The 24,705-nt window shown below is 42.7% G+C and overlaps 1 protein-coding gene across 1 annotated transcript in view; it reads left to right on the top strand.

Moving 5' to 3' along the window:
* Positions 1 to 24,705, top strand: part of ERBB4 (erb-b2 receptor tyrosine kinase 4) — a 971,560-nt gene that overhangs the window by 914,982 nt on the left and 31,873 nt on the right. Inside the window, exons 22-24 of the mRNA XM_034786069.1 lie at positions 16,458 to 16,613; positions 19,948 to 20,023; positions 22,036 to 22,182. Of these exons, the coding sequence (XP_034641960.1) occupies positions 16,458 to 16,613; positions 19,948 to 20,023; positions 22,036 to 22,182 (379 nt within the window). The remainder of the gene's footprint in view (positions 1 to 16,457; positions 16,614 to 19,947; positions 20,024 to 22,035; positions 22,183 to 24,705) is intronic.

Raw genomic sequence — 24,705 nt, 5'->3', positions numbered from 1 at the left:
AACAAACTCAAGCTCTGAATGCAGTACCAGAGAGAAGAATTATGACAGTTGGAGACCAGCAACAAGAATGCCCTGTCTCCAGTCCACATTCAGACACTGTTAGCACAATCACTTCAACTAATCTCCCTCATCAGCGGTAAATAGGTAATTAGTATTCTCAGGATGGCAAGCTGTTTTCATCAGAACTTTGTCAGGGAAGTCAGATAAACAGTGTGCATGCTCAATAGCACCAGCTCACACCAATGACATTCCTCCTACAAAGTTATCCCTCTTCCAGAAGGTGGTTGCTGGGATCCTTTAGCTCTGTGCTGGCTGTTACAGGTTGTGCATTACAATGAGGGTCTTGCACAGAAAGTCAACAACATAAATATAGAGACTTTAAACTCTTTATGCATGTATTCTTCCTACTTAACCACTCGCAAACAAGTAGTGCATAATTTATCGAGGCCAGAATTAGTGGGGGAATATGGTGAGTCAATGAAATCCTGAGTCTTCTAACAGAAGGTCAGAATACTTACTCTATTGTTTGAAGTTTGCACTCTGCCTTACACTTACTGCAACCCAGAGAAGGCTGGGCTTGGATCTGTTAATCTGGAGGTTGCCTTATTAATAGGCTGCACACATCATCGATTTTTAATTAATTTCTAAAGAGACAGAGGATAACTACTGCAGCCCACAGACATCTCTGTACTTATTGCAGTCCACATGTCTATTGATCGTCTGCCTAAGGAGCAGAAGTAATCCATTTTAAATACACTTCTTGGAGAGAGTGCATGCACTACACAATATACCTTCCCAATTGTAATTGTGTTGGCAAGAGGTCAGTGGTAGCAGGGAGGGGCGGGTAACACATCACTTATTATTCTACTGGCCATGTGAGGAACTGAGGCTTTTACACATGCTTAATGTTTCAGGAAAGCCAGGTTATCTCACTTATAACTGTGGAGTATTAAGAAAGCACTGGTAAGAAAGTAGCCTCTGCATTTGGCCCTGGTGAGACTGCTGCTGGAATACTACATCCAGTTCAGGTGCCCACAATTCAAGAAGGATGTTGCTGCATTAGAGAAGGTTCAGAGTACAGCCACAAGAATGATTAAAGAATTAGAAAACCTGCCTTTTAGTGAGAGACTCAAGGAGCGCAGTCTATTTAGCTTCACAAAGAGAAGGTTAAAGAGTGACTTAATTCCAGTCTGTGAGTATCTACATGGGAAACAAATATTTAATAGTGGGCTCTTCAGTCTAGCAGGTATAACATGATCCAGTGGCTAGAAGCTGAAGCTAGACTAATTCAGACTGGAAATAAGGTGTAATTTTTTAACAGCGAGGATAATTAAGCATTGGAACAATTTGCCAGTGGTCGTGGTGGGATTCTCCATTACTGGTGATTTTTAAATCAAGACTGGATGTTTTTCTGAAAGGTCTGCTCTAGGAATATTGGGGGGAAATCCTAAGGCGTGTGTTATACAGGAGGTTGGACTAGATGATCACAATGGTTCCTTCTGGCCTTGGAATCTGAGTCACAGCTCCATAGTTAAAGTTGCATTGGAAATTCCCTTTTGAGGACCTGTTTTGCCCACCTAACTTTTCAGAGGAAGGCCCTAGTGCTAGTACAATTGCAAAGACTAATGTCAGGGAGGAGAAAAATGAGATAAAAATCTTTCAAATGGAAAGTGCTCACATATGAACCATCTTTGAAAAGTACCCAGTAGTTCTCATGAGTTTTTGATCATCTGTGGCTTTAAATCTGAATCCCCTACAAACGCCAATATTCAGGAATAGGAAGATTCTTTTACATACTGTCATGTGTAGCACAGGTTATTAGGATTCTGATTTTTGAATCAAAGTTACATATTAACAATCTTTGTTATAATGAATTGTATTGCTTCCAGTCACTTAACTTTAATTAGTTGGCAATGAGTATTAATTGACCATAAAGAAAAGTTTGGGTTACTAAGAAGTTAGTATTTAAAGGCCTTCTTTACATGAGGAAACGTTGCCATCATATGTTAGCAATGGTTGTATCTGAACCGGTGCTGAACATACTTCAGAGAAGGACAAGCCATGCTCAGCCCAGTTTTACCTAGCTGTTATTAAACCCTATGGTTAAAAGCCTAATCTACAGAGCCCAGGCATTGTAGTGTAACTGTGAAAGGGTTTCATCAAACTGGAAGGAAACATGCTGCAGAGCTAATTGGTCCCTTCCCCACACTGGAATCCCAGTGGCTTCTGCCTTGCTTTCTCCTCTACTTGCATTGATGGTGATGGAGAGAAAACGGCCTTTAAAGAGCACCTGTCTGGTTGGTGCTACTGTTACAAGCCCTTGTGAGTAATAAGACATGGCAGAGCGAGCAGAGAGGCACCAAACTCCAAATGGTTTAGCAGAGAGCTAGAGAATTACCTCCTACCCAGAAGTCCTTACTTTACTAAATTCCTCCTACAACCTCTCCCAATGGTTTTTGGTAACTGGAGAACCTTGGTTATCTCTTCACTGTGATTGGTACCCTGCCCCTACCCTGCCCCTTCTCCAGGGCCGGCTCTAACTTTTTTGCCACCCCAAGCAGCAAAAAAAAGCGCCGCCCCGCCGTAACGCCCCCCCACACCGAGTGCCGTGCCACCGAACAACTGCCGCCCCCTGCTGAGCTGCTGAACACTCTCCACCCCCTGCCGTGCTGCTCCCCCCCACGCAAAGCGCTGCCGAACACCCCCCGCCGAGTGCCGCGCCGCCGAACAGCCCCCACCCCCCTGCCGAACACCCCCCGTGCCATACTGCTGAACCCCCCCGTGCGGAGCACGGCCGAACAGCCCCCACCCCCCGCCCCGCTGCCGAACACCCCCGCCCCCCACCGAGCACCGCGCAGCCGAACACCTCTGCCCCCTGCACAGCGCTGCAGTGCTGAAGCCCCCCCTGCGCAGAGCACCGCCAAACACCCCCCGCTGAGCGCCACACCGCCAAACACCCCCCACCCCCCGTGGAGCACCACGCCGCCATACACCCCTCCCTCCCCGAGTGCCACGCTGATGGAACCCCCGCCGCTGAGTGCCGTGCCGCGTTGCCCTCCGCCCCCCCCCCCAAGATTGGCCGCCCCTTACCAGGTGCTGCCCCAAGCACATGCTTGGTTGCCTGGTGCCTGGAGTCAGCCCTGCCCTTCTCTGAGGCCCCACCCCCCGCTCACTCCATCCCTCCTCCCTCTGTCACTCTCTCTCCCCCACCCTCACTCACTCGCTCATTTTCACCGAGCTGGGGCAGGAGGTTGAGGTGCAGGCTCTGAGGTGGGCCAGGGATGAGGGGTTTGGGGTGTAGGAAGGAACTCTAGGCTGAGGGGTTCTGAGTGTGGGAGGGGGCTCTGGTTCAGCAGTATGGCATGGGGGGTGTTCGGCAGGGGGGTGGGGGCTGTTCGGCGGCGCGGCACTCGGCGGGGGGTGTTCGGCAGCGCTTTGCGTGGGGGGGGAGCAGCACGGCAGGGGGTGTAGAGTGTTCAGCAGCTCAGCGGGGGGCGGCAGTTGTTCGGTGGCACGGCACTCGGTGTGGGGGGGCGTTACGGCTCTGGACTGAGGCAGGGGGTGGGGTATAGAGGGGGTACGGGCTCTGGCCTGAGGGTGCAGGCTCCAGGGTGGGGCCAGAAATAAGGGGTTCAAGGTGTGGGNTTGTTCGGTGGCACGGCACTCGGTGGGGGGGGGCGTTACGGCTCTGGACTGAGGCAGGGGGTGGGGTATAGAGGGGGTACGGGCTCTGGCCTGAGGGTGCAGGCTCCAGGGTGGGGCCAGAAATAAGGGGTTCAAGGTGTGGGAGGGGGCTCTGGGCTGGGGCAGGGGGATGAGGTTCAGGCTCTGGGAGGGAGTTTGGGTGTGGGAGAGGGCTCAGGGCTGGGACAGGGAGTTGAGGTGTGGGAGGGGGATGTGGAGTGCGGGCTCTGGGAGAGAGTTTGGGTTTGGGAGGGGGCTCAGGAGGGGGTGCGAGGTGCAGGTTCTGGGAGGGAGTTTGAGTGTGGGAGGGGGCTCAGGGCTGGGCAGAGGGTTGGGGCAGGGGAGGGGGTTCGAGTGCGGGCTCCAGGGGGCTCTTATCTCAGGGGCCTCCCCAGAAGCTGCAACATGTCCCCCAGCTCCTAAGCAGAGGCATGGCCAGGCAGCTCTGTGCACTGCCTCCATCTGCAGGCACTGCCCCCACAGCTTCCAAACGGCATGGTTCCTGGCCAATGGGAGCTGTAGAGCAGCTCTCAGGGCGGGGGCAGCATGTGGAGCCCCCCTGGCCGCGCCTCCACCTAGGAGCTGAGGGACATGCTGCTGCTTCTGGGAAGTCACGCGGAGCCAGGTAGAGACCCTGCAAACCCAGCCAACTGGACTTTTATCAGCCCAATGGAGAGCCATCAGGGTCCTTTTTTGACCAGGCATTCTGGTCGAAAACTGGACAGCTGGCAACCCTGTTCCCAGCAGAGGAAGGGAATACAATTTTTAGATTCCTACTTTGTGTGTCTCACTATTACTGCCATTTTACACATTTATATACTGTCGCTCATTTCAAACACCTGATATACAGCTATCTCTGGGGTGGGACAAGCAGTAAGAGATGAATAGCACGCTGTAGAACAATGAAGGGAGAGAAATGTTTGACCAGGACAGTGGGACAAACTCCTCTTGCAAAAAGTGCCACAGGATCTTTAATGTCCATCCACAGCAGACACGTTGGCTTTAAAGGTCCTATCCCCCAAATCTCCAAGCAGTAAAGACACAGTATCCCATTTATCTGCCTTGGGAGAATGAAGGGCTGAAATGAAACTGCTAAAACTGGAACTGAATCTGGGCATTTCAAAGTCAATATGTACTTTGTTTCGCTTTTGATTTTTTCCCCCCTCCGGCTCCATCATTCTCTCTTTATGAATCACATACCATTCTGGAGTAGCTTAAAGCCCAGTCTGCATATTCTTTGAAACTGGTGAATCTAAAGTTTTATCTCACTGATCACTAATTTGTTTCCTTTCCATATTATTTCCTTGACTCATTTTGTCCAGTTCGGTTTTAACTCCTTTAATTTTGTATCTCATTGAGGCTATGTCTCCACTGCAGAACTGACTTGTTATCTACACTTAGGCTAACTCAGGAGGAGTTAACTTATCTTGCGTGACACTGGCATACTGCAAAATAACACTTGAGCAGCACAGAGCAATTGTGTTAGCTGTTGACGAGTTGTGTTAATTTGAGCTGTAACCTGTACCCACTTCTTGAGCCGGCCAACTTGAGTTAAAAGCACCATCGTGCTCGAGTTAAGGCTTTTTGTGTGTGGATGGGACTCAAATTCAGGGCAAAATTTTAACTTAAATTAACTCTGCAGTGAAGACAGGCTCTCAGAGAGCAGGGAGGAAGGACATGTGCTTTAGAATAACTTAGTCCTTCTCTTCTTTCATGCAGAGGAAATCCACCAAGGGGGACGTTCTCTTCACCCACATAAAGCCTGATGGGTGAAACCACCCCCAAATTGAAGGCCAGGGGTCAGGCTACAGTGCAGAATCCCCAGCCTCCATGTTAGCTCACTGAACTGTAGGCATTTTCAGAACACGTTAGCAACTGATCTTGTGGAAGAATTGAATAGTGCAGGCTGTAAATTCCTAGTTCGATTGTATCTGACAATTGGATTTAATTCTTTTATCATCCCTCACTATCTCCTCACTGTGGGAATGACCTGTACGTCTAGTTTCATAGACAGAACCATGTAGCAAATCATATTTCTGCAGTGAATGAGTCTTTAAAAAAATCCTGTGCAGTTGAGTCAATATATTGCAGAGCAACTTCAATTCTTCCTCCACATAGTTATCTCAGGGAGTTAAAGCTATTTAGATGATGCCAGTTGCTTCTGACAACAAAAGGTGCCTCTCTCCCTTGAAAGTGTATTCAGCTTTAGCCCTAGGTAGAATTATATTATATTTTTAGTGGGGCAAGGGGAGGAGAGATTATCATTTCAAGTTTTCTTTACTGATGATTCCTGTTATTAAGCAAGCTTCGTGTTATTAAAAAGAAAAGATGATGATGTATTCCTGCCAGCTCTGCAGATTAATATCCATGAGATCCTACATTGGCTTGAAATATCCTAGCTTCATATGCCTGTTTGATGATTCTGCTGCATGGTATGGCTGTGGTAAGCAGAAGTTATTATCAGAGTAAGTCAGGCCTCCCTTGATTTCCTTTAGCTTCCTAGGAATAGTCAGATAAACATTCTCCCTCCCTCCCATTCTACTTTGAGAGAAGTTGATGTTTGTACTCAGGAATAGAAAACTAGTCACATTGAGAACGTAAGAATGGCCTTACTGGGTCAGACCAATGGTCCATCTAGCCCAGTATTTTGTCTTCCAACAATGGCCAGTGCCAGATGCTACAGAGGAAATGAACTGAACACTGCAATTTATTGAGTGATCCATCCCCAGTCATCCATCCCAACTTCTGGAAGTCAGTGGTTTAGGGACACCTGGAGCAGGGAAGTTATTACAGCACATCTGCTCACTGGTAATACTGTTTAGAATAAGTACAACTTTATTTAAAATAATAATAAATTGCCATGGAAAATTAGGCCCCTGATCCTGCAAATGCTTATGCACATGTTTGACTTTACGTGCATAAGTAGTCCCATGAAGCTCACAAATTAAGCACATGAGTAATGTCTACACACAAGTTCTACCGCTTTAAACTATAGTGTTATAGTTAAAGTGGTACAACCCTGCTAGTGTAGACGCAGTTATGCCAGTATCAAAGTGCTTATACCTCTATAGCTTATTCCTGTAGGGAAGGGGAAAAACTATACTGGTATAAGGCACCTTTATACTGGTATAACTGTACATTAGGGCTGGTCTATACAAGCAGTAAGAGATTAATAGCACTCTGTAGAACAATGAAGGGAGAGAAATGTTTGACCAGGACAGTGGGACAAACTCCTCTTGCCAAAAGTGCCAAAGGATCTTTAATGGTCTATACTAAATCGCCCCTCTAATACCAGTAGTCGTTCAAGTGTGGACTAGGCCTAAGAATTTGCAGGATTGGGGCCTCAGTAATTCAGGAAAGCACTTAGACACCTGCTTCAGTTCATCCCTTTTAATTATCCCAGAGTGCACTTTGACTTCAATGGGACTTAAGTACATGCTTCAGTGCTCTCCTGAATAGGAATGCTGTTCTGAACTGGAGCCTTAAATTGTCATACAAGCTCCTTATGGAAGCAGACTTCAGACAGGGCTCCTTTGAAATCAAAGAGTTTGACTTTTCTTAAGCAACCTGTGCCAACTGTGAAAGACTCAAAGAGCGTCTGGCGCTGAACGGGTGGTACTTTGAAACGTACAAAAAAGTACAAAAAAAATCAAATAAAAATGTCTGAACAGCCCAGACTTGCAACATCTCGATCACGAGCTGTACAAAATGCAGCTCTGCTCAACAACTGCCCTCAGGAACTGGGAGACAAATGATAGCTACAGAAAGTAATGCTTGGCAATAAAGTAAAAAAACAGCAAAGGTGCCCACCTCCTGAAGGCAAGGAATCTCAGGGGACAAACGTATAACTCAGGGTTACATCTGAGAAGCTCTTTAAAAAGATCTTCCTCTACATACTTTTATTTCCACGCACTCCTTGGCTACACTCCTTTGTGGATGCCTATGTTAGCAGCAGTCCTAATACTTTATGAACCTATTAGAGACTTTTCTGCTGCAATGCAGCACTTTCTTTAACTCATGAAGCTGTTCCATGTGTTATCTTCACCCCCGGAATTTTTGGACAAGAAGTCTCCTTTCCTCTGTCCCAGAGCGTTTTTATTTGTTACCAATGCGTGAGAGCTCATTTTCTGTTATGCCAATTTTCTCGCAGAAGGATACGGATACATTATTGCTCAGGGCTCTGAGTTGCCGTCTGTTTGAGAGTTTAGAGACCTTAGCAAACAATCCCTAACCAATGTGAGAAAGGTCTCTTATTATACACATTGGATTTACTAGGGCTGAGTCTGTATAATGGACCAAGCTCTGCTCTGAGTTACACCTAAGCTACCCTGCTGGAGTCATGGGCATTGCACCGGGGGTAACTGAGAGGAGAATTTGGCCCATTCAGACTATACGTATGTTCTTATATTTAATTATAGGGGACATTTTCAAAATCACAAATGGCAGATGGAGGCCTGTCACAGACTTTTAATGGGAGTTAGGGACCTATGTACCATTTCTTCCTTGGAGTCTCCCAGTCTCCCTTACCTGTCTGCCTTCCTTCTCAGTAAAACCATCTTATCTTCCTATGAGTCTGATCCTGCACTTCTGAAGGCAATAGGAGTTTTGCTGTTGTCTTCTATGGAGCAGCACCAGGCCCTGTGCAAGGTTAGTAAAGCTCCTGGATAATGTATGGTGTTATATAAGTGATTCTATATCGTGTACTATGCACTTTGTAGGCAAAGCCCTCCTAGTATTAGACTTGGCTTAGATTATTCAGCAAGGCCATCAGAATGATGCAGTAAAGTCCAATATGGCAGAGGACTCTACCGCCACAGCAGTCTCTCTAGGCTAAACTAGCCCAAACCTGACCAAAATCACTCCGGTTCAGCTTTAACTTCCCTTCTGTCTCTGGGGACGTACAGGAAGTGAGGGTCTCCTAAGCATCAGCCCTGGCTGAAGAGAAGGTCTGTGTGGCGTATTGAAAACTGTGTTAAAATTACAAGCTGTCACTTTAAATGGTAGAGGGTTTCCTGGTCCTACTTGCAGGCGAGGGGGCTCTGATCAAAGTGTGCAATCTGGCTGCTCAGCAGTTAATCTGCAAAGAGTCAGCCTAGAACAAGCTGGCTCGAGTTGTGCCTCTCTACCTTAGGGAGCAGCCTGTTTTGTTCTTTAATTTTTAGTGAGTTACATTTTCACAGTTGCACGAAATTTTGGTGTATTAAGAGAAAGAGAAAGAGTCTGCAGCCAGGAGGGCTGTTAAAGTTCAAACTAAGCTTGAGGAGCTGGCAGGAGGAGAGATGTCTGACCTGCGGAACGAGTGGCAGCCCCAGCAAACTCATGAGGCATCCCCCCCCAGCTGCAGAGCTCCTGGGGACACAGGAGAAGCACTGGCCCTCCCCATTCCCAACCAGCGTTGCTTACTTTGACCCTACTTTGGTGGAGCTTGTAAGGTGCCCAGATGTGATCTTCTCTTTTGCAATTCTTAGGACCCCAGCAGCTAGAGAAGACATTTATGGGACAGGCTTCCTAAGCTCTGTTGGAGCAGTACAAATTCTTCCTCTAACATCCTCCCACTGCATGCCTGTCTGGGATCTACTCAGCTGCTCATTGGTCTTATCTTGTTGAAGTCCCAAGATTTCTGGACAGCCATTTATGTTGTGTATTTACAAAATGAAGAATGATGGCATTTGCACAGCTGCATAATCAAACAGTAAAAGAGGCTTTGTCTATATACACTATAGTATATTTAGACTTGGAAAGATTCGATGTTTATCGATACACGTCGATTTCACCTGGCACACTCAAACCGACAAAAAATATTTCCATCTATGATCACAGAAATCTACAGATAGGCAAAGTAAGGAAAGTACTGCCCAAGAATGTTAATTAGAGACTGTCATTAAATCATTATTGTCTGACGCTCCCGTAATTTTCTGCAACGGTGAAAATTTAAATTGATAAAAATACAAAAAATGCTTAGTACACCAAATTTCGTGCAACTGTGAAAATGTAACTCACTAAAAATTAAAGAAGCTTAAAATTAAACATCGATATTATCCATCAAAATTATTAAAAAAAAAACATGAAATTCTGCCAAGCCTAAGTATATTTAATGTTATATATATGTGAGTAAAGACTAGGTGTAGTACAGGTTTATCTCTGTATGTGGTTATTAAACTGGGTTAGGATGAGGGGTATGATTATAATAAATACCAGGCTGATCCTTATTCATGCTAACATTCAAAAATGGCTTACTCAATTTATCTGTGTCCCAACTGTTTGCAGTGTGTGTTTGACTTCTTACTGGCAATAAGTGCTGATTCAGAGAGTGATTGTATGTTAGAGGATCCTGTTAGTAATTGCACTTCCAATAATCTCCTCAGTGAGGAAACCATTGCAGTGAAGAGGTTTCGATGATGGGTTAGTCAGAGCTGATCCTAACATCCGTAGGGTGGGCATAAGGATCATGGAAGCATCCAAGGTTTATGATTTCGCCTTTTTAGCACTGGCTCTTCCCCTTTAATGTTTCATCATCAAATCACACCTTGTAGCAAACTTTCGGGTACCAGTGGAGACACAAAAAGTCAGACCTCTGTGCAACCCTGTCCAGTCAAATTATATTCTGATTGCATTTTGTATCCCTGCAATTTGTGGGGGGCTGATCATGCCAGGTGTTGAATTTCAATATTCTTATGGACCGCAGACCAGAACCTTCTCAGGATCAGACTTTTAATGTAGTTTTTTAGAAATCAATCTCTCTCTCTCCCCCCATTGTAAGGGTGTCTCATTGCTCTGTCAATGGATCTCACATAAAATGTTCATTTAATATTTGACCTTAAATCTACTGGTTGATGTTGACACCAGCTGTGAAATGCAGATTATTTTGTTGCTCGCAATACTCCTGCATTTTATACAAAGGTTAAACATACATATATAATACTGCTCCTGCCAGGTTTGAGAAGGTCTTCAGACAACGTTTCCAGCATAATATATGTTTAAATGGTGCTGTTGCAATGAACACCATAGGTTTCTCCCATCCCTTCCCTCCATTGTTATGCTTTGTTTATATTGTACATGGCCCACTATGCCCTTGTTAATAGGATGTGGAGGAAAATCAATATGTTGTTTAACTTGGATATTCCCAAAAGCACATGCAATCCTGAAGGTCATGAATCTGCAAAAGGAACTTCATGCTGCCATAAGGATCTGCCCACATGACTGTTTTTACAGGGTTGGCTCCGTTAATTTTTTTTCAGGTAAACCTCTCATTTGAAATTATTAATCGGAGTTTTGCCCAAATAAAGACTTAAGGAGTGATCCCAGAGCTGTGCAGGTTTGGATGCTTCCCTCTAGTTCAACTAATTAAGGCCATGTTGTAAGATGTCTAAGCGGAGAAGGGATTTAACAGGTGCATATGCAGTCCTCTGTTTTAGGGAACGTTGTTGTAGCAAAAATGTACACGAAAGAAGATGAGTATGGCAAACTGCATGGAACTTGGAGGGAGGAGCACAGGTTGCAGGAAGAGTTTAGAGGTTGCATTGGAAAGTTAGGCTGCAGTTGGAGCATCTCTGAAAATAATTCTCTTAATAATGAGCCAGTTCAGTTTCAGAAACATGGAGTCCTCTCAAGTTATTACCTACCACAGGGTACACGAAACAGCATGAAATATATAAATTTACAGCCTTATCGGGATTTCATGAATTAAGGGTCACTTTTTAAGAGCATAAGAATGGCTATACTGTGTCATACCAGAGGTCCATTCTATCTTCCAACAGTGACCAGAGACAGATTCTTCAGAGGGAGTGAACAGAACAGGGCACTTTATTGAGTGATCCAATCCCAATTGTCCAGTTCCAGCTCTTAGCAGTCAGAAGTTTAGAGACACCCAGAGCATGGGGTTGCGTCCCCGACCATCTTGGTTAATGGCCATTGATGGACCTGTCTTCCATGAACTTATCTCATTCTTTTTTGAACCCAGTTATACTTTTGGCCTCCGCAATTTCCCAAGGCAGTGGTTCCACAAGGTGATGCAGCATTGCGTCAAGTGCTTCCCTATGTTTTTTTTTAAACCTGTTTCCTATTAATATCATTAGGTGACCCCTGGTTCATGTGTTATATGAAGGGGTAAATAATTCCTTATTCACTTTCCTCCACACCGTTCATGATTTTATAGACCTCTATCATGTCTCTTCTCAGTCCTCTCTTTTCCAAGATGAACATTCCCAGTCTTTTTAATCTCTCCTCATGTGGAAGCTGTTCCGTATCCCTAATCATTTTTGTTGCCTTTCTCTATACTTTTTCCAATTCTAATATAGCTTTTTTGAAGTGGGGCAACCAGAACAGCATGCAATATTCAAGGTGTGGGTGTACAGTGGATTTATATAGTGGAATTATATTTTCTACCTTTTTATCTAGCCCTTTCCTAATAGTTCCAAACATTCGCTTAGCTTTTTTGAGTGATTCAGCACATTGAGCAGATGTTTTCAGAGAACTATCCACAATGATGCCAAGATCTCTCTCTTGAGTGGTAACAGCTAATTTAGATCCCATCATTTTGTAATTGTAGTTGGGATTATTTTTTTTCCGATTAGCATTACTTTGCATTTATCACAATTGAATTTCATCTGCCATTCTGTTGCTCAGTCACCCGATTTTGGGAGATCCTTTTGTAACACTTTGCTGTCTCCTTTGGACCTAACTATCTTGAGTAACTTATCATCTGAAAACTTGGCCACCTCACTGTTTACTCCTTTTTCCAGATCATTCATGAATATGTTGAACAGCACTGGTCCCAAAACAGATCCTTGAGGGATGCCACTGTTAACCTCTCTCCACTGTGAAAATGGAGCATTTTTCCCTATCTTTTGTTTCCTATCTTTTAACCAATTACTGATCCATGAGAGGACCTTCTCTCTTATCCCATAACTGCATACTTTGCTTAAGAGTCTTCAGTGAGGGACCTTGTCAAAAGCTTTCTGAATGTCCAAGTACACTACATCCACTGAATCCTCCTTGTACATGTTTGATGACCCCCTCAAAGAATACTAATAGATTGGTGAGGCATGATTTCTCTTTTCAAAAGCTGTGTTGACTCTTCCCCAACATATTGTGTTCATCTATGCGTCTGACAGTTCTGTTCTTTCCTATGGTTTCAACTAATTTGCCTGGTACTGAAGTTAAGCTTACCAGCCTGTAATTGCCAGGATCAACTCTGGAGCATTTTATTAAAAATCGGCCTCGCATGAGTTATCTGCCAGTCATCTGATACAGAGGCTGATTTAAGTGATAGGTTTTCATATCACAGTTAATAGTTCTGCATTTTCATATTTGAGTTCCTTCAGAACTCTTGGGTGAATACTATCTGACCCTGGTGACTTACGGCTGTTTAATTTATCAGTTTGTTCTAAAACCTCTTCTATTGACACCTCAATCTGGGACAGTTCCTCATATTTGTAAGCTAAAAGGAATGGCTCAGATGTGGGAATCTCTCCCACGTCGTCTGCAGTGAAGACCAATGCAAAGAATTCATATAGCTTGTCTTCCTTGAGTGCTCCTTCAGCACCTCGATGGCCCCCTGTCCCCACCGATTGGTTACCAGACTTCCTTCTTCTGATATACTTACAAAAACTAATAGAATTTTTTGTTGTCTTTTGCTAGTTGCTCTTCAAATTCTTTTTTGGCCTTCCTAATTATACTTTTACACTTGACTTGCAAGAATTTATGCTCCTTTCTATTTTCCTGAGTAGGATTTGACTTCCAATTTTTCAAAGACGTATTTTTGTCTCTGACCGCCTCTTTTATTCCATTTAGCCATGGTGGCATTTTTTGGAACTCTTACTTCTTACAAAAATAAATGGGGTATACATTTAGTTTGAGCCTCTTTTACGGTGGTTTTTAAAAGTTTCCATGCAGCTTGCAGGCATATCACTCTTGTGAGTGTTCCTTTTGATTTCCATTTAACTAGCCTCCTCATTTTTGTGATGTTCCCCTTTGTGAAGTTAAATGTTACTGTGGTGGGTTTCTTTGGTATTTTCTCCCCTACAGGGATGTTAAATTTAATTACATTATGGTTACTATAAGGTTAACCTCTTGGACCAAATCCTGTGCACCACTTAGGACTAAATCCAGAATTGCCTCTCCCCTTGTTGGTTCCAGGACTAGCTGCTCCAAGAAGCAGTCATTAATGGTCTCTAGAAATTTTATCTCTGCATCCTGTCCTGAGGTGTCATATTCCCAATCTATATGGGGTTAGTTGAAATCCCCCATTATTATTGAGTTTTCTGTTTTCGTAACCTCTGCAATCTCCCTGAGCACTTCACAATCACCATCCTGGTGAGGTGGTCAGTAGTATATTCCTACTGCTATACTCTTATTATTCAATCATGGAATTTCTATCCGTAGAGATTCTATGGTATAATTTGTTTCATTTAAGATTTTTTCTATATTTGATTAGGTTTTTTCACATACAACGCCATTCCCCCACCAGCGCGACCTACTCTGTCATTCCTATATACACCTCTACTCCGATATAACGCGATCCGATATAACACAAATTCAGATATAACGCAGTAAAGCAGCGCTCCGGGAGGGTGGGGCGGCACACTCCGGCGTATCAAAGCAAGTTCGATATAACACGGTTTCACCTATAATACGGTAAGATTTTTTGGCTCCCGAGGACAGCGTTATATAGGGGTAGAGGTGTATTTTTTATCCTGGTATACCCATGTCCCATTGATTATCATTGTTCCACCAAGTTTCTCTGATGCCTATTATATCAATATCCTCAGTTAATACCAGGCACTCAAGTCCATCTTAATATTTAGACTTCTTGCATTTGTATACAAGCACTGTCAATATTTAGTTGTCTGACTTCATGTGATGTAATTGAATGGGGCTCTTTTTTCATTTAATTGTTTCTCTTCAGTTCCTACCTGTACTTTTATCAACTTCTATCCACTCCTCTTTACTCAGATATAGAGTATTCCCTTTAATAAATCCTCCCCTAAGAAATACATCTCTCCAAACCGGGTGCTCCTCTGCACCTGTCAGCTTTTATTGTTGCTGTTGATGCTGCTACTTCTGTATCCTGGAATGTCACTGGGACTGATCGATTGGCTTGTTATACAGTATCACTTGTTGGTTGGGTTCCAATTGTTATTACGCAAGCTTGCTCACGATACCATCTAAAGCAATCTGCTTTTTCATGACATGCTTGGTATATGGTTCATAACTGTTTGCTCTGTGAGATTTATTTGTCTGTTTTTTCCACAGCTTTTGTTTTGATGTCAGAAACTCTTAATCCTTCAAAGTGTACAGTTGTGATGTTCAACAGCCAGCAGCGCTGATTTGCAATTGGCATGAGAGTGTGCTTGCTTTGACTAAAAGTGCCTTTTAAAAATAATTCTGTTTGCTGTATGCCATATAGTCCCCACTTCCCTGTTCAAACACTCTTCATGTTGACTGCAGCAAAATATATTGCATTAAAAATAAAATATTATGCTGAGGCTCCCCCGTGAGCCTTTCATAACCTTCCGTGTTGATTGCTTTGAAATCTTCTATTTAAAAGTGAAGTGTTATGGCCACTGGTTTCCTTTTTGCTGAAATACATTTCAAAGTGCCCCTTGGTGACTTCTGTAGAGGTGTCCCCTTTGTCTGCCAGCACAGGACTAGATTCTACCATATTATATTGAATAGTTCCTTAACATAGACATAGACCCATTGATATCAGTCGGGCTAGTCGTGTAGCACCACAATGTAAGGGAATCAGAATCTGGCCCGTTATACTGAGTAATGTACTTATTTTAATGACTGACGGTGACTCTTTGAATTATCATCTTATATGATACTGCAGCTTCCAATATTTTTTTTTAAACTACTGTGTATGTTATAGAGTGGATATATGAAAAGTCACCGTAAGGGTAATTGCCAGGCATGTAATTTCATCTGTAGGTCTCTATAATGACTGCTAATGTCATAAATTCCCTTTTATGAAATTACAGGCTTGTAACCCTTTCAGGGCATCTTGCATTCTTCATAGAAGTAGTAAGACTAAGCTTTGGTGATGATCTCAGTAAACTCACTTGCTGATCGTAGGTGCTTAGTCTGTCATCAGACTAAGTAAATGATTAGGGCAGATGCAGATCAGACAATTTGGACGTGTTTTAGCTTATCTATTAAGACACCTGGATGGCTTGTTAACACAACTACTTGTAACAGAATGTATATGCTCATAAAAGACATTGACCATTGATCTTATATCCAATTATAATACGAGAGGTAAAGTTTTAATGGGGTTGGAAAAGCAACTGGATTGCAGCCAGAGGAACACAGAGTTGTTTTCCCCATAATTCACTAAGAATATTGAAAATTTGTATCCAGCTCAGAGGCTTTGGGTATAGAACAGGAGCATTTTCTTATAGTTAGCAAGCTGGACTGGGTGTCAGGAGATCCAGATTCAATTCCCAGCTCTGCCACAGACTCCTGTTGAGGCCTTGGTCAAATCACTTAATCTCATGTGCTTCAGGTTCCCTCTCTGCAAAATGGGGAGGATAATCCTTCCTTTCTCTGTCTTGTCTATCCAAGTTGCAAGCTGTTCATGGTGAGGACTCTCTCACTATGTACAGTTCTTAGCACCTTTATGGCTCTGACCTCTAGGCACTATTTTATCATATAATAATATTACAGACTGTTTTTCAAGATATCATGGAAACAGGTTGCAAAAAGAGGGGGGGGAAACTGAAAAATATTTAAGGGTTTTTTTGACTTAAAAGCAATGTTTTGTGTCTCCCCAGGGAATGATGTACCTGGAAGAGAGGAGACTGGTTCACCGGGACTTGGCAGCCCGGAATGTCTTGGTAAAATCACCAAACCATGTGAAGATCACTGACTTTGGCCTGGCCAGGCTCCTGGAAGGCGATGAGAAAGAGTACAACGCTGATGGAGGGAAGGTGGGTGCATTCATGCCAGCAGTCCTGGTCTTGCTCTTTTGCAGGGGCCTTCATTCATTCCAGTGCAAAGCTCTTGTTCTCTCTATTCCATCACTTGAAAAGGGTACACCTACAGGAGCATGACCATGTACATTATTAAAAGGAAACTTTGTAGATGAAGGCTGAGATTTTAAAAAAGAGAAACTGAACGTTAGGCTCCTGAATTCACATTTTGGTACAAGCCTCATTTTTCGAAAGTCCTGAGCACACCAGAGCTGCCTTTGACCTCAGCGGGAGCTATGACTATGTACTTGGCACTCTGGGAAATCAGGCAGGGCCCGGTCCTGCGAGTTATTCCATTCTATTCAATGGGACTCGGCAAGATACAGGGCTTGGCCTAAGATGAGCCCCCCTGAGCAAAACAGGATCGTGGCCGGGCTTTGTTCTTGTGTCTTCCATTTTGTGCTGCATTTCTACTGCAATGAAAACATCTGAATTCAGTGCAGTGCCGTTGTTCCAGTTCATCACTGTAGACTATTGCCAGCACTGAGTAGTTTGCAGGCTACTTTTCCTAGACAGATCTCTCTCCAGCAGCCACAAAGGAAGGGGTCAGGAGATGTTTACTTCTGGCGTGTCCATTAAGGTTTTACATGTGGTTTCCAACAATCTGCCTGTTGGCTCACAGTAAAAGAATCTGTGCATGCTGTTTCCCAGTTCCTTGTTGCAGTGCCAACATTTGCTCAAGACATCTCTGAAAGGATGCAAAATACTGGGGCACTCAGGAGATCTGCTGCATGTAATTAAAACAGACAGGTTTTAACCTGGGCACCTGGGACACTTTCCGCTGTTCTTCCCATGTTATTTCCCATTGCACCTCCATAGTTTGAATTCCTTTCGTGTATTACATAGACTCACCATTGCAAGACTTGATAAAGGCACCCAAATAGAGGCATAACAACATTCAGGCGGTCCCAGACACAAGGTCCAAGTGGCTATGCCATAACCACCTTTGAAATGCCTCACCAAACATGCTCATCTTAACCTGCCTTAGTCTCTCCTCCAACTCCATCAAGTCCCTGGTGGGTCTATGTCTCTCCTCATCCTCTTTTCCAAATCCTTGGTCGCTCCCCCCATACTCCCCCCTCATTTTCTCTGTTCACTTATGCTGGTGGCTGAGTAGAGACTTCTACCATCATCTGTTACTTCCTGGGGAGAGTGGCTTCCTTCCTAAGTGTACTGCTGCTGAGTTCAACTATTCCATGAACAGGAATTGTGGGGAGCAACAGGGATACATCTGGTGGGGCAAGAAGCATCAAAGAAATCAGCAGCAGATTCGGGTGAAATTTTTTGACTAAAACTTTTTTTGGATGAGGGGGGCTGAAAAATGCAGATTCAGGTCAACCAAAACATTTCACTAATTCATGTAGAATTTGCCCCGTTGTTTCGGTAAAAAACAAAAAAATCCAAAAATATCTCAACATTTCAGTTTTTTAGTCAAATGACTTTTCATTTTGACATTTACTTCAATATTATTAAAATAAAATTTTAAAAAGTTTTAAAAGCGAAACAAAACATTTCACTTTGGGTCGAACGAAATGTTTCGTTCAACCCAAAATGAAGGGATTTTTTTTTTTTTTTTTACTTTTCCATTCACCATTTTTTTTTTTTAAATTGGGTCAAGTGGAAACCCATTTTTTTCTGGGTTTTTTTCCAGAAATGCCAGTGAACTGAAAAATCAGTTATTTGCACAGCAATAATCAGTGGCTGCTTTTCGACTCCCTAGCACTGCAGGGACCTTCTGGCAATGAGGATAGAGATTTGGCAGCCTTCCCTGACTCTTCCAGTTCCTCTGATCTCCCCTCCAGCACCCCCTCTGCCTCTTCTCCACCCATTCCTTCCCGTGAAGGACAAAGGAAGCCTATAGATTCTTCCTGCAGCTCTTGGAGGGTGTCCTGGACTCATGGGCCCAAACGCACTACTGGGGGCTGGGGTAGGATGTATGCACCAGAAATTTGACTGTCTTGCTTCTGAGAAATATCCCTTCCCAAGCCAGAAGTTGTTTGCATTTTAAAGCTGTATTGTAAGTTTGCTAAGGAGGGCTTAGGCAGTTAATGAATAATACAGCTCGGCTGTTGAAATTGTTCCTGTCTGGAAAAATCCTATAGAATTTAATAGACTTCTGCAGAAATTAAATAGGTCTCTATAGAACTCACTATGATTGCCTTTCTGTAAAGGCATTAAACCAACCTATAGAATTTAATAGAGAGTGATATCCTGGCTGTAAATATAGAGATTACAGTTCTCTAATCAACTACATAGGATATTTTCACAATGCAGACTCATTAACTGCTTTATCCAGCCATTAAGATTTTACCAGGGCACCTGCAGTTGTAGGTTTATTTGGTGTGTGTGGGGGGTTCCTTTCAATGACATGCACTATAGTTTCAAAAGAAGATGACCCTTACTTGGTAGGATATAGTGTATACCCTGAGGCTCTGCTCCTACAAGGCAATATTCATGGCACACACTGCCCATTTGAAGTCAGTGGGTGTTTGGGATGCAAAGGGCTTGCAGGATCGGACCCTTCACACACACACACAAGTCCGGAAATGGAGAAGTTAAAATTCTTATCCCACTATTAACTCATTGTCTTGTAGCATTGTCAGTGACTATATAGGTTGTTATGTATCTGCGCTAGTGCTTTGGTTTTGCAAAACCTTGTCAAAATCAAAAGGGTTCCATTTTTTCCAAACCATCTAAATTTTAGGGGTTTGGACACAGTCATAATATTGGGCAAACTGGTTTGATTTTATCATGCTAAATCCAGGGTTAACAAGAAACTGGTTTTTCCAATGTATCTGAACCACCAAGCTTGGATGCGGTGAAGGATTTCTAATACAAGGTTCTGCTTATTTCTAACCTCAGTATATGCTGTGGGCCAAAATCTATTCTGTTCGCTTTCATTTAAGCTCTTTACACCATCCCCAGGACTGTGATAGCTGAGTGCCTGCTCTGCTCTTCATTATGCTTGTGCAACATCACCAGGTCAGATTCTGTCCCCCGAGCAACCCCACTGAAATCGACACATGAAGAATTCCGTGGGGTTGCACAGACTGTAAGTCATTGCTACACTGTCTCTCTGAGGGCTCCTTGCATGTTAATGAGCACAGAATTTGGCCAAGTATTTATTTACTTTATTGGTGTGAGCCTTAATTTTTTAATGTCCTGACTTTGGGAGTTTTTAAATTAGTAACTGAGAGAGGGAGAGAGAACTAGATACCTGGGTTTAGGACCTATTAATATTATTATATTCATCATTATTTTTCTAACTTTCATGTATCTTTTTGCTCCCAAGATGCCAATTAAGTGGATGGCTCTGGAATGTATACACTACAGGAAATTCACCCATCAGAGCGATGTTTGGAGCTATGGTAAATCTTCCATGTGATTGTGCTTAAGAATTCATCTCTTGTGAAATACATAAAGTTCTTTTATTGTGTCACTGATGTTTATTTATCAACCCATATTTCCTAAAGGAGATAACTGTTACCTTGTGTTTCCTCTATTTTTAAAAATATATACATCTAAATTGCATTGTTACCTGTCTTCTGAGTTATTTCCCTGCTCACTAAAATGCATTATCACAACGTCCCTGCTGGGTTGCCTGCCAGAAACTCTGTTTTGGTAGCAGTTCGGCTGATCATTGTGACAGAAAAAAGCCTCTTTTCGTTTCGCCACAGATTGGTAGAAATATGACTGCGGGTCATAATTTCCAACAGTTCTTTGAAAACCGAACTCTGAAAGTCAGGAATGTCAAAAAACATTTTCTGGCTTATGGGAGTTTCTGTACTACAGTCAGATAAAAGGGAATATGTCATGACACAGAACAAATACAGCAAGAAGGGGGAGGGAGAAGAAAGCAAAGAGCAGAGGCTGACTTATACATGCTTAGGTTTAATTTCACAAACAACTTTGGAATCAGTGAGAAAGGTCAGGCCACAAGGAATCTAAACTGAAAACCAAGTGATTTCAATATTTAGAGAGTTTATTTAATTGTGTTAACTACAATATCAGAATGAGCTGTTAGGCATCTGCTTGATTGTTTGCCTGTTTAACTTGTCCAGCTGTTAGTGAGAAAGTAACCTGCACCTTTATAAATGGGATCTCACAGCATCAGACCCATAATAGGTAATTAGAGATACTGGACCTCATCCAAAGTTTCTGTTGCTGAATAGTTTTGAAACAAAGCTGTGCAGAATCAGCTGAAACTCATTACTCACATTTACCTGTGGGTAGCAGTAAAATACACTGTTTGCTATTGCCAGGTAGCTATCTTCTTCTGTCCAGCTAAGAAAAATAAATGATTCTATGATATTAAAACTGTATGCATAAAGCAGCTTCCTCCCCACCCCCAAATTGTGTATTGCCCCAGTTAGCAAAATGTACATTTTCCTCCATTATTTATGCAGCTCAGTTTAAGACAGGAGGCCCAGCACATCTGTAATTTGAAAGAATAAAACAAGACGATGGACAAGATTTAGTTATTAAATATCAGTGTGGAGGTGAATGGGGGAGAAAATAAATGCGTGTTTCTTGGATATGTATTTTTACTTCTCTCTCCTCAGATTAGAAGTGACAGTCTGCAAAATATGATTACCAGGCTGGAGGCATATTTTAAATGACCTTTACAATAAAATAAAAGCAAAACAAAGGAGAGTGTTAGGAAAGCAGCAGTATTTTTAATATTAAAGATTGTCTTTTGGGATAAATTCCGTTACTTGGGATATATGTTATTTATCTTTCTGCTTAGCTGCCAGAAAAATCCTCAGGCTATTCAAAAAGAGGATCCCAGGTTTAAATCATAGGATTATCGTAACCCAAATCCATAAGGTGCTTTAAGAGGAACCAACACAACTGACTGTGAATGATTTACAAGGCAAAGATAATGACATCACCTTATTCACGCTGCATCATTATGGGAAATTGATGCTGTAATTTAGAGAACATCTTCAGGTTTTTTGCCCCTTACAATAACATCAACCATTCATTTTCCATTTTGATATGATAAAAGAGCCAGGCATATTCTTTTGTTATTGTTTCCATTTATATGTTCTAAGTCTTCCATATCTGTCATGCCTGCACTCGACACCACTTATTTGTTCTAAGTCTCCCCATCTGTCATGCCTGCACCTTTTCTTAACCCAGTGCAAACAAAAGACACCATCGTTAGAATCGAAATCAAGTGCTGTTCCACACTCTTCCAATAGTCTTTAAGTGGTGGATCCAACAAGTCTGAGCAAGCTATGGACATGCACTGGTTCCGAGAATGAATGAGACAGATTCATCGCATTGTAATCCAATATTGAGCCTCAAACTGATCCATAAGGTGTTTTTAAAAACTTAAATAAAATATGCCCCTAATCTTATACTCGTTTGTTCCCAGGTGTCACTATCTGGGAGCTTATGACCTTTGGCGGAAAACCCTATGATGGAATCCCGACACGAGAAATTCCTGACCTGTTAGAGAAAGGGGAACGGTTGCCCCAGCCTCCTATCTGCACCATTGATGTGTACATGGTGATGGTGAAATGTGAGTAACTGTCGTTTTAATATCACTGTGGTCAATGCTAGCAGAGCCTATTCCATTGCATCTACAGTCACTGACAGTGCTTGGTAATAATGCAGACTGTTTCAAAACAAAAAGCTTCCTACGGTTTTATAAATTACATTTGAACATAGCATGCACCTTTTTTTTCCCCCCAATTGCAAAGGATATGAGTTTAGCCGTGAAGGGTTTGAGTTAGCTCCTCTTCTTATTACTGTGAGATGGTATCACACATCCTCGCTATGAAGTCAAAATTGTATGATTGTGATTGTAAACACTTGTCATTTCCATGACAATTGATTTTGATGTAAAAAACGATAGCATTAAACATAATTATGGTACATGGGTAGTCAGGCATTGAAGGTGGCAAAGAGAAGAGTTGGTTCCAAAACAGAAATCTCAAATATTGAGGAAAGAAATCCATAATGGGTTCTTATTCAAGAGAAATTGACTTAATCTAACAAATATAACACAGCTGAGGATTTGTTTTTGTTTGTTTAGTCGGATCCAGTAGTTTATAGACATTTATAATTTAGCAAAAAATTAAAATAGTTTATATCTGGATTCTCACTTAACCTGCCCTCTTTCCCCCGCAAAAGAGAGAGACATGCACGCAAATGGGTCCTCAAAGCCTAGACTTCTAATTAAAAAAGAATTAGGAACATCTGTGTGGTGCTTCTGACTTCATTTAAGTGAAATTAACATACAGCCATCTCTTCGTTCTGACATGGGCCTTTCCCTTTTGATTTGCACACAAAAAATAGCAGAACTAAGAAGATAAACTGGAAGAGGTAAATATGTATATTCTTACTAAGAAAATGGGATTTCTCTCTTCTCAGAGTTGCATTTTTAGCCTGAAGCTTGTCATATGGGTGCACGATATCACGCAGGAGATTGCTAATGGATATAATTCCTTTTACCCCTAACTGCAAAATTAAACCCAACACAGGTCATTCGGGGCTAAAGGCTGCCACACATGTTCAGTACAGGGGCTCTTTGGTGGCTTGTGTTTAATGGTTTCATCTAATTCCCAATGAACAAGTGTCCGCATCACAAAAATCACAGTCCCTTACTATCAGTATGCACCTCCTTCCTGGAAGGCTTAGCAGAGAGGCCAAGGATTGTAACATCCTCATCTTAGTAATGGGTGTAGGTTGAGGCACATTGGTCGGACGGTATGAGGTAATTTGCATCGTAGCTTCCTGTACTATACACACTCTGTGGGTAAATAGGAGCTGAATCTTCCGCACTGTCCCTCTGGAACGTACATGGGCCCTAAAATCCAAACACAAGCAATTCTGATAGGGAGCAAATGGAAGGTTTTGTTTTTCAGCAGACTGCCTATCCTTTAGTCTTACACAACGCTGATGTGAGGGCAATCTACCCCTTATGCAGCTTGATTGTCTATGGCTCAGGTATTATTTTTGTAAGAATCGCATGACATTTCCTTTAATACAGGAATTCTCCTCAATATGTCATTTCAGCCATAGAAACGGATTCTGCATGTTTTACTCATGTTGATAAGTCCATTAACCATGTGAATAGTCCCATTGACTTCAGCGGGGATACAGAGATGCATAAGTTTGTGAGAATGGATTGCAGCATCCTTACAGACTCTATAAGATATGGATGATAAAAGAGCAAGGCACTCGATTGTCATGGCAGCAAGTGATGCAACAGCATGTAGGCTGGAAGTTGACAAGAAGAGCTAAACACATGGAAGGGGACCATTTGGATCAAACTCAAGAATAGTCTAATAGAACACAGTTCTAATGAATAAGAAACAATTCTATAGTGTTGGAAGGTAGACTGGATATTCCGGACATCTTAAATTGGGGAAACCATTGCTAATGGTGTACCCGTAATCTTGTAGAGTTCTTGCCAAACTGCCTTCTGGCTAAGGAAGCTTTGGTTCTTCTACTTTGGTCACATGTTCAGTGTAATAGGGCTATAAGCGATAAGGACTATTTCTTATGAGAGTCCCTGCTAAATGAGGGCACATTCCTGGAAAATTGCTGATAGAATCTTTTCGTAGAAGAGATTGGCACTGATATAAACCAGCAGCTGTTGCTGAGTGGCATTTATCAGTTGCTTTGCACTAACTATTTTGCAGAAGGCATTCAAAGAGGAGGCCCTTCTTTCTAATGAACTTTTTGAGAGAATGCGAGGGGGGCAGGGGGAGAGTCCTTGCTTGTTTGAGGCTGAATGTGTCTCGATAATAGCTATCGCCTGCAGCAGGGCTTATGCCTGCAAATAATGTTAAAATGTAACCCATAGCTGATGATGGCAGCACTAATACAACGTTCCCCAAATGGTGAGGAGAGAGAAAAAAATGATTGAGAGAGGTCAGAGTGTTCAGAGCTGTTTAACAGTCTGCTATAACCTGGAATACATTATGGATTAGCAGATCAGGTAGAAATGTTTATTTTACTGGTAGTATTATGATCATGCCTAGAGGCCCTGATTGAAATACAGGCCCAATCAAGCGAGGTATGGTACAGATCTCTG

The sequence above is a fragment of the Trachemys scripta genome, chromosome 11 (genome assembly GCF_013100865.1).
Source record: "Trachemys scripta elegans isolate TJP31775 chromosome 11, CAS_Tse_1.0, whole genome shotgun sequence".
Classification (NCBI taxonomy): domain Eukaryota; kingdom Metazoa; phylum Chordata; order Testudines; family Emydidae; genus Trachemys; species Trachemys scripta.
Note: the sequence above shows the minus strand (reverse complement) of the source record. Positions and strands in the feature narration are given on the sequence as shown.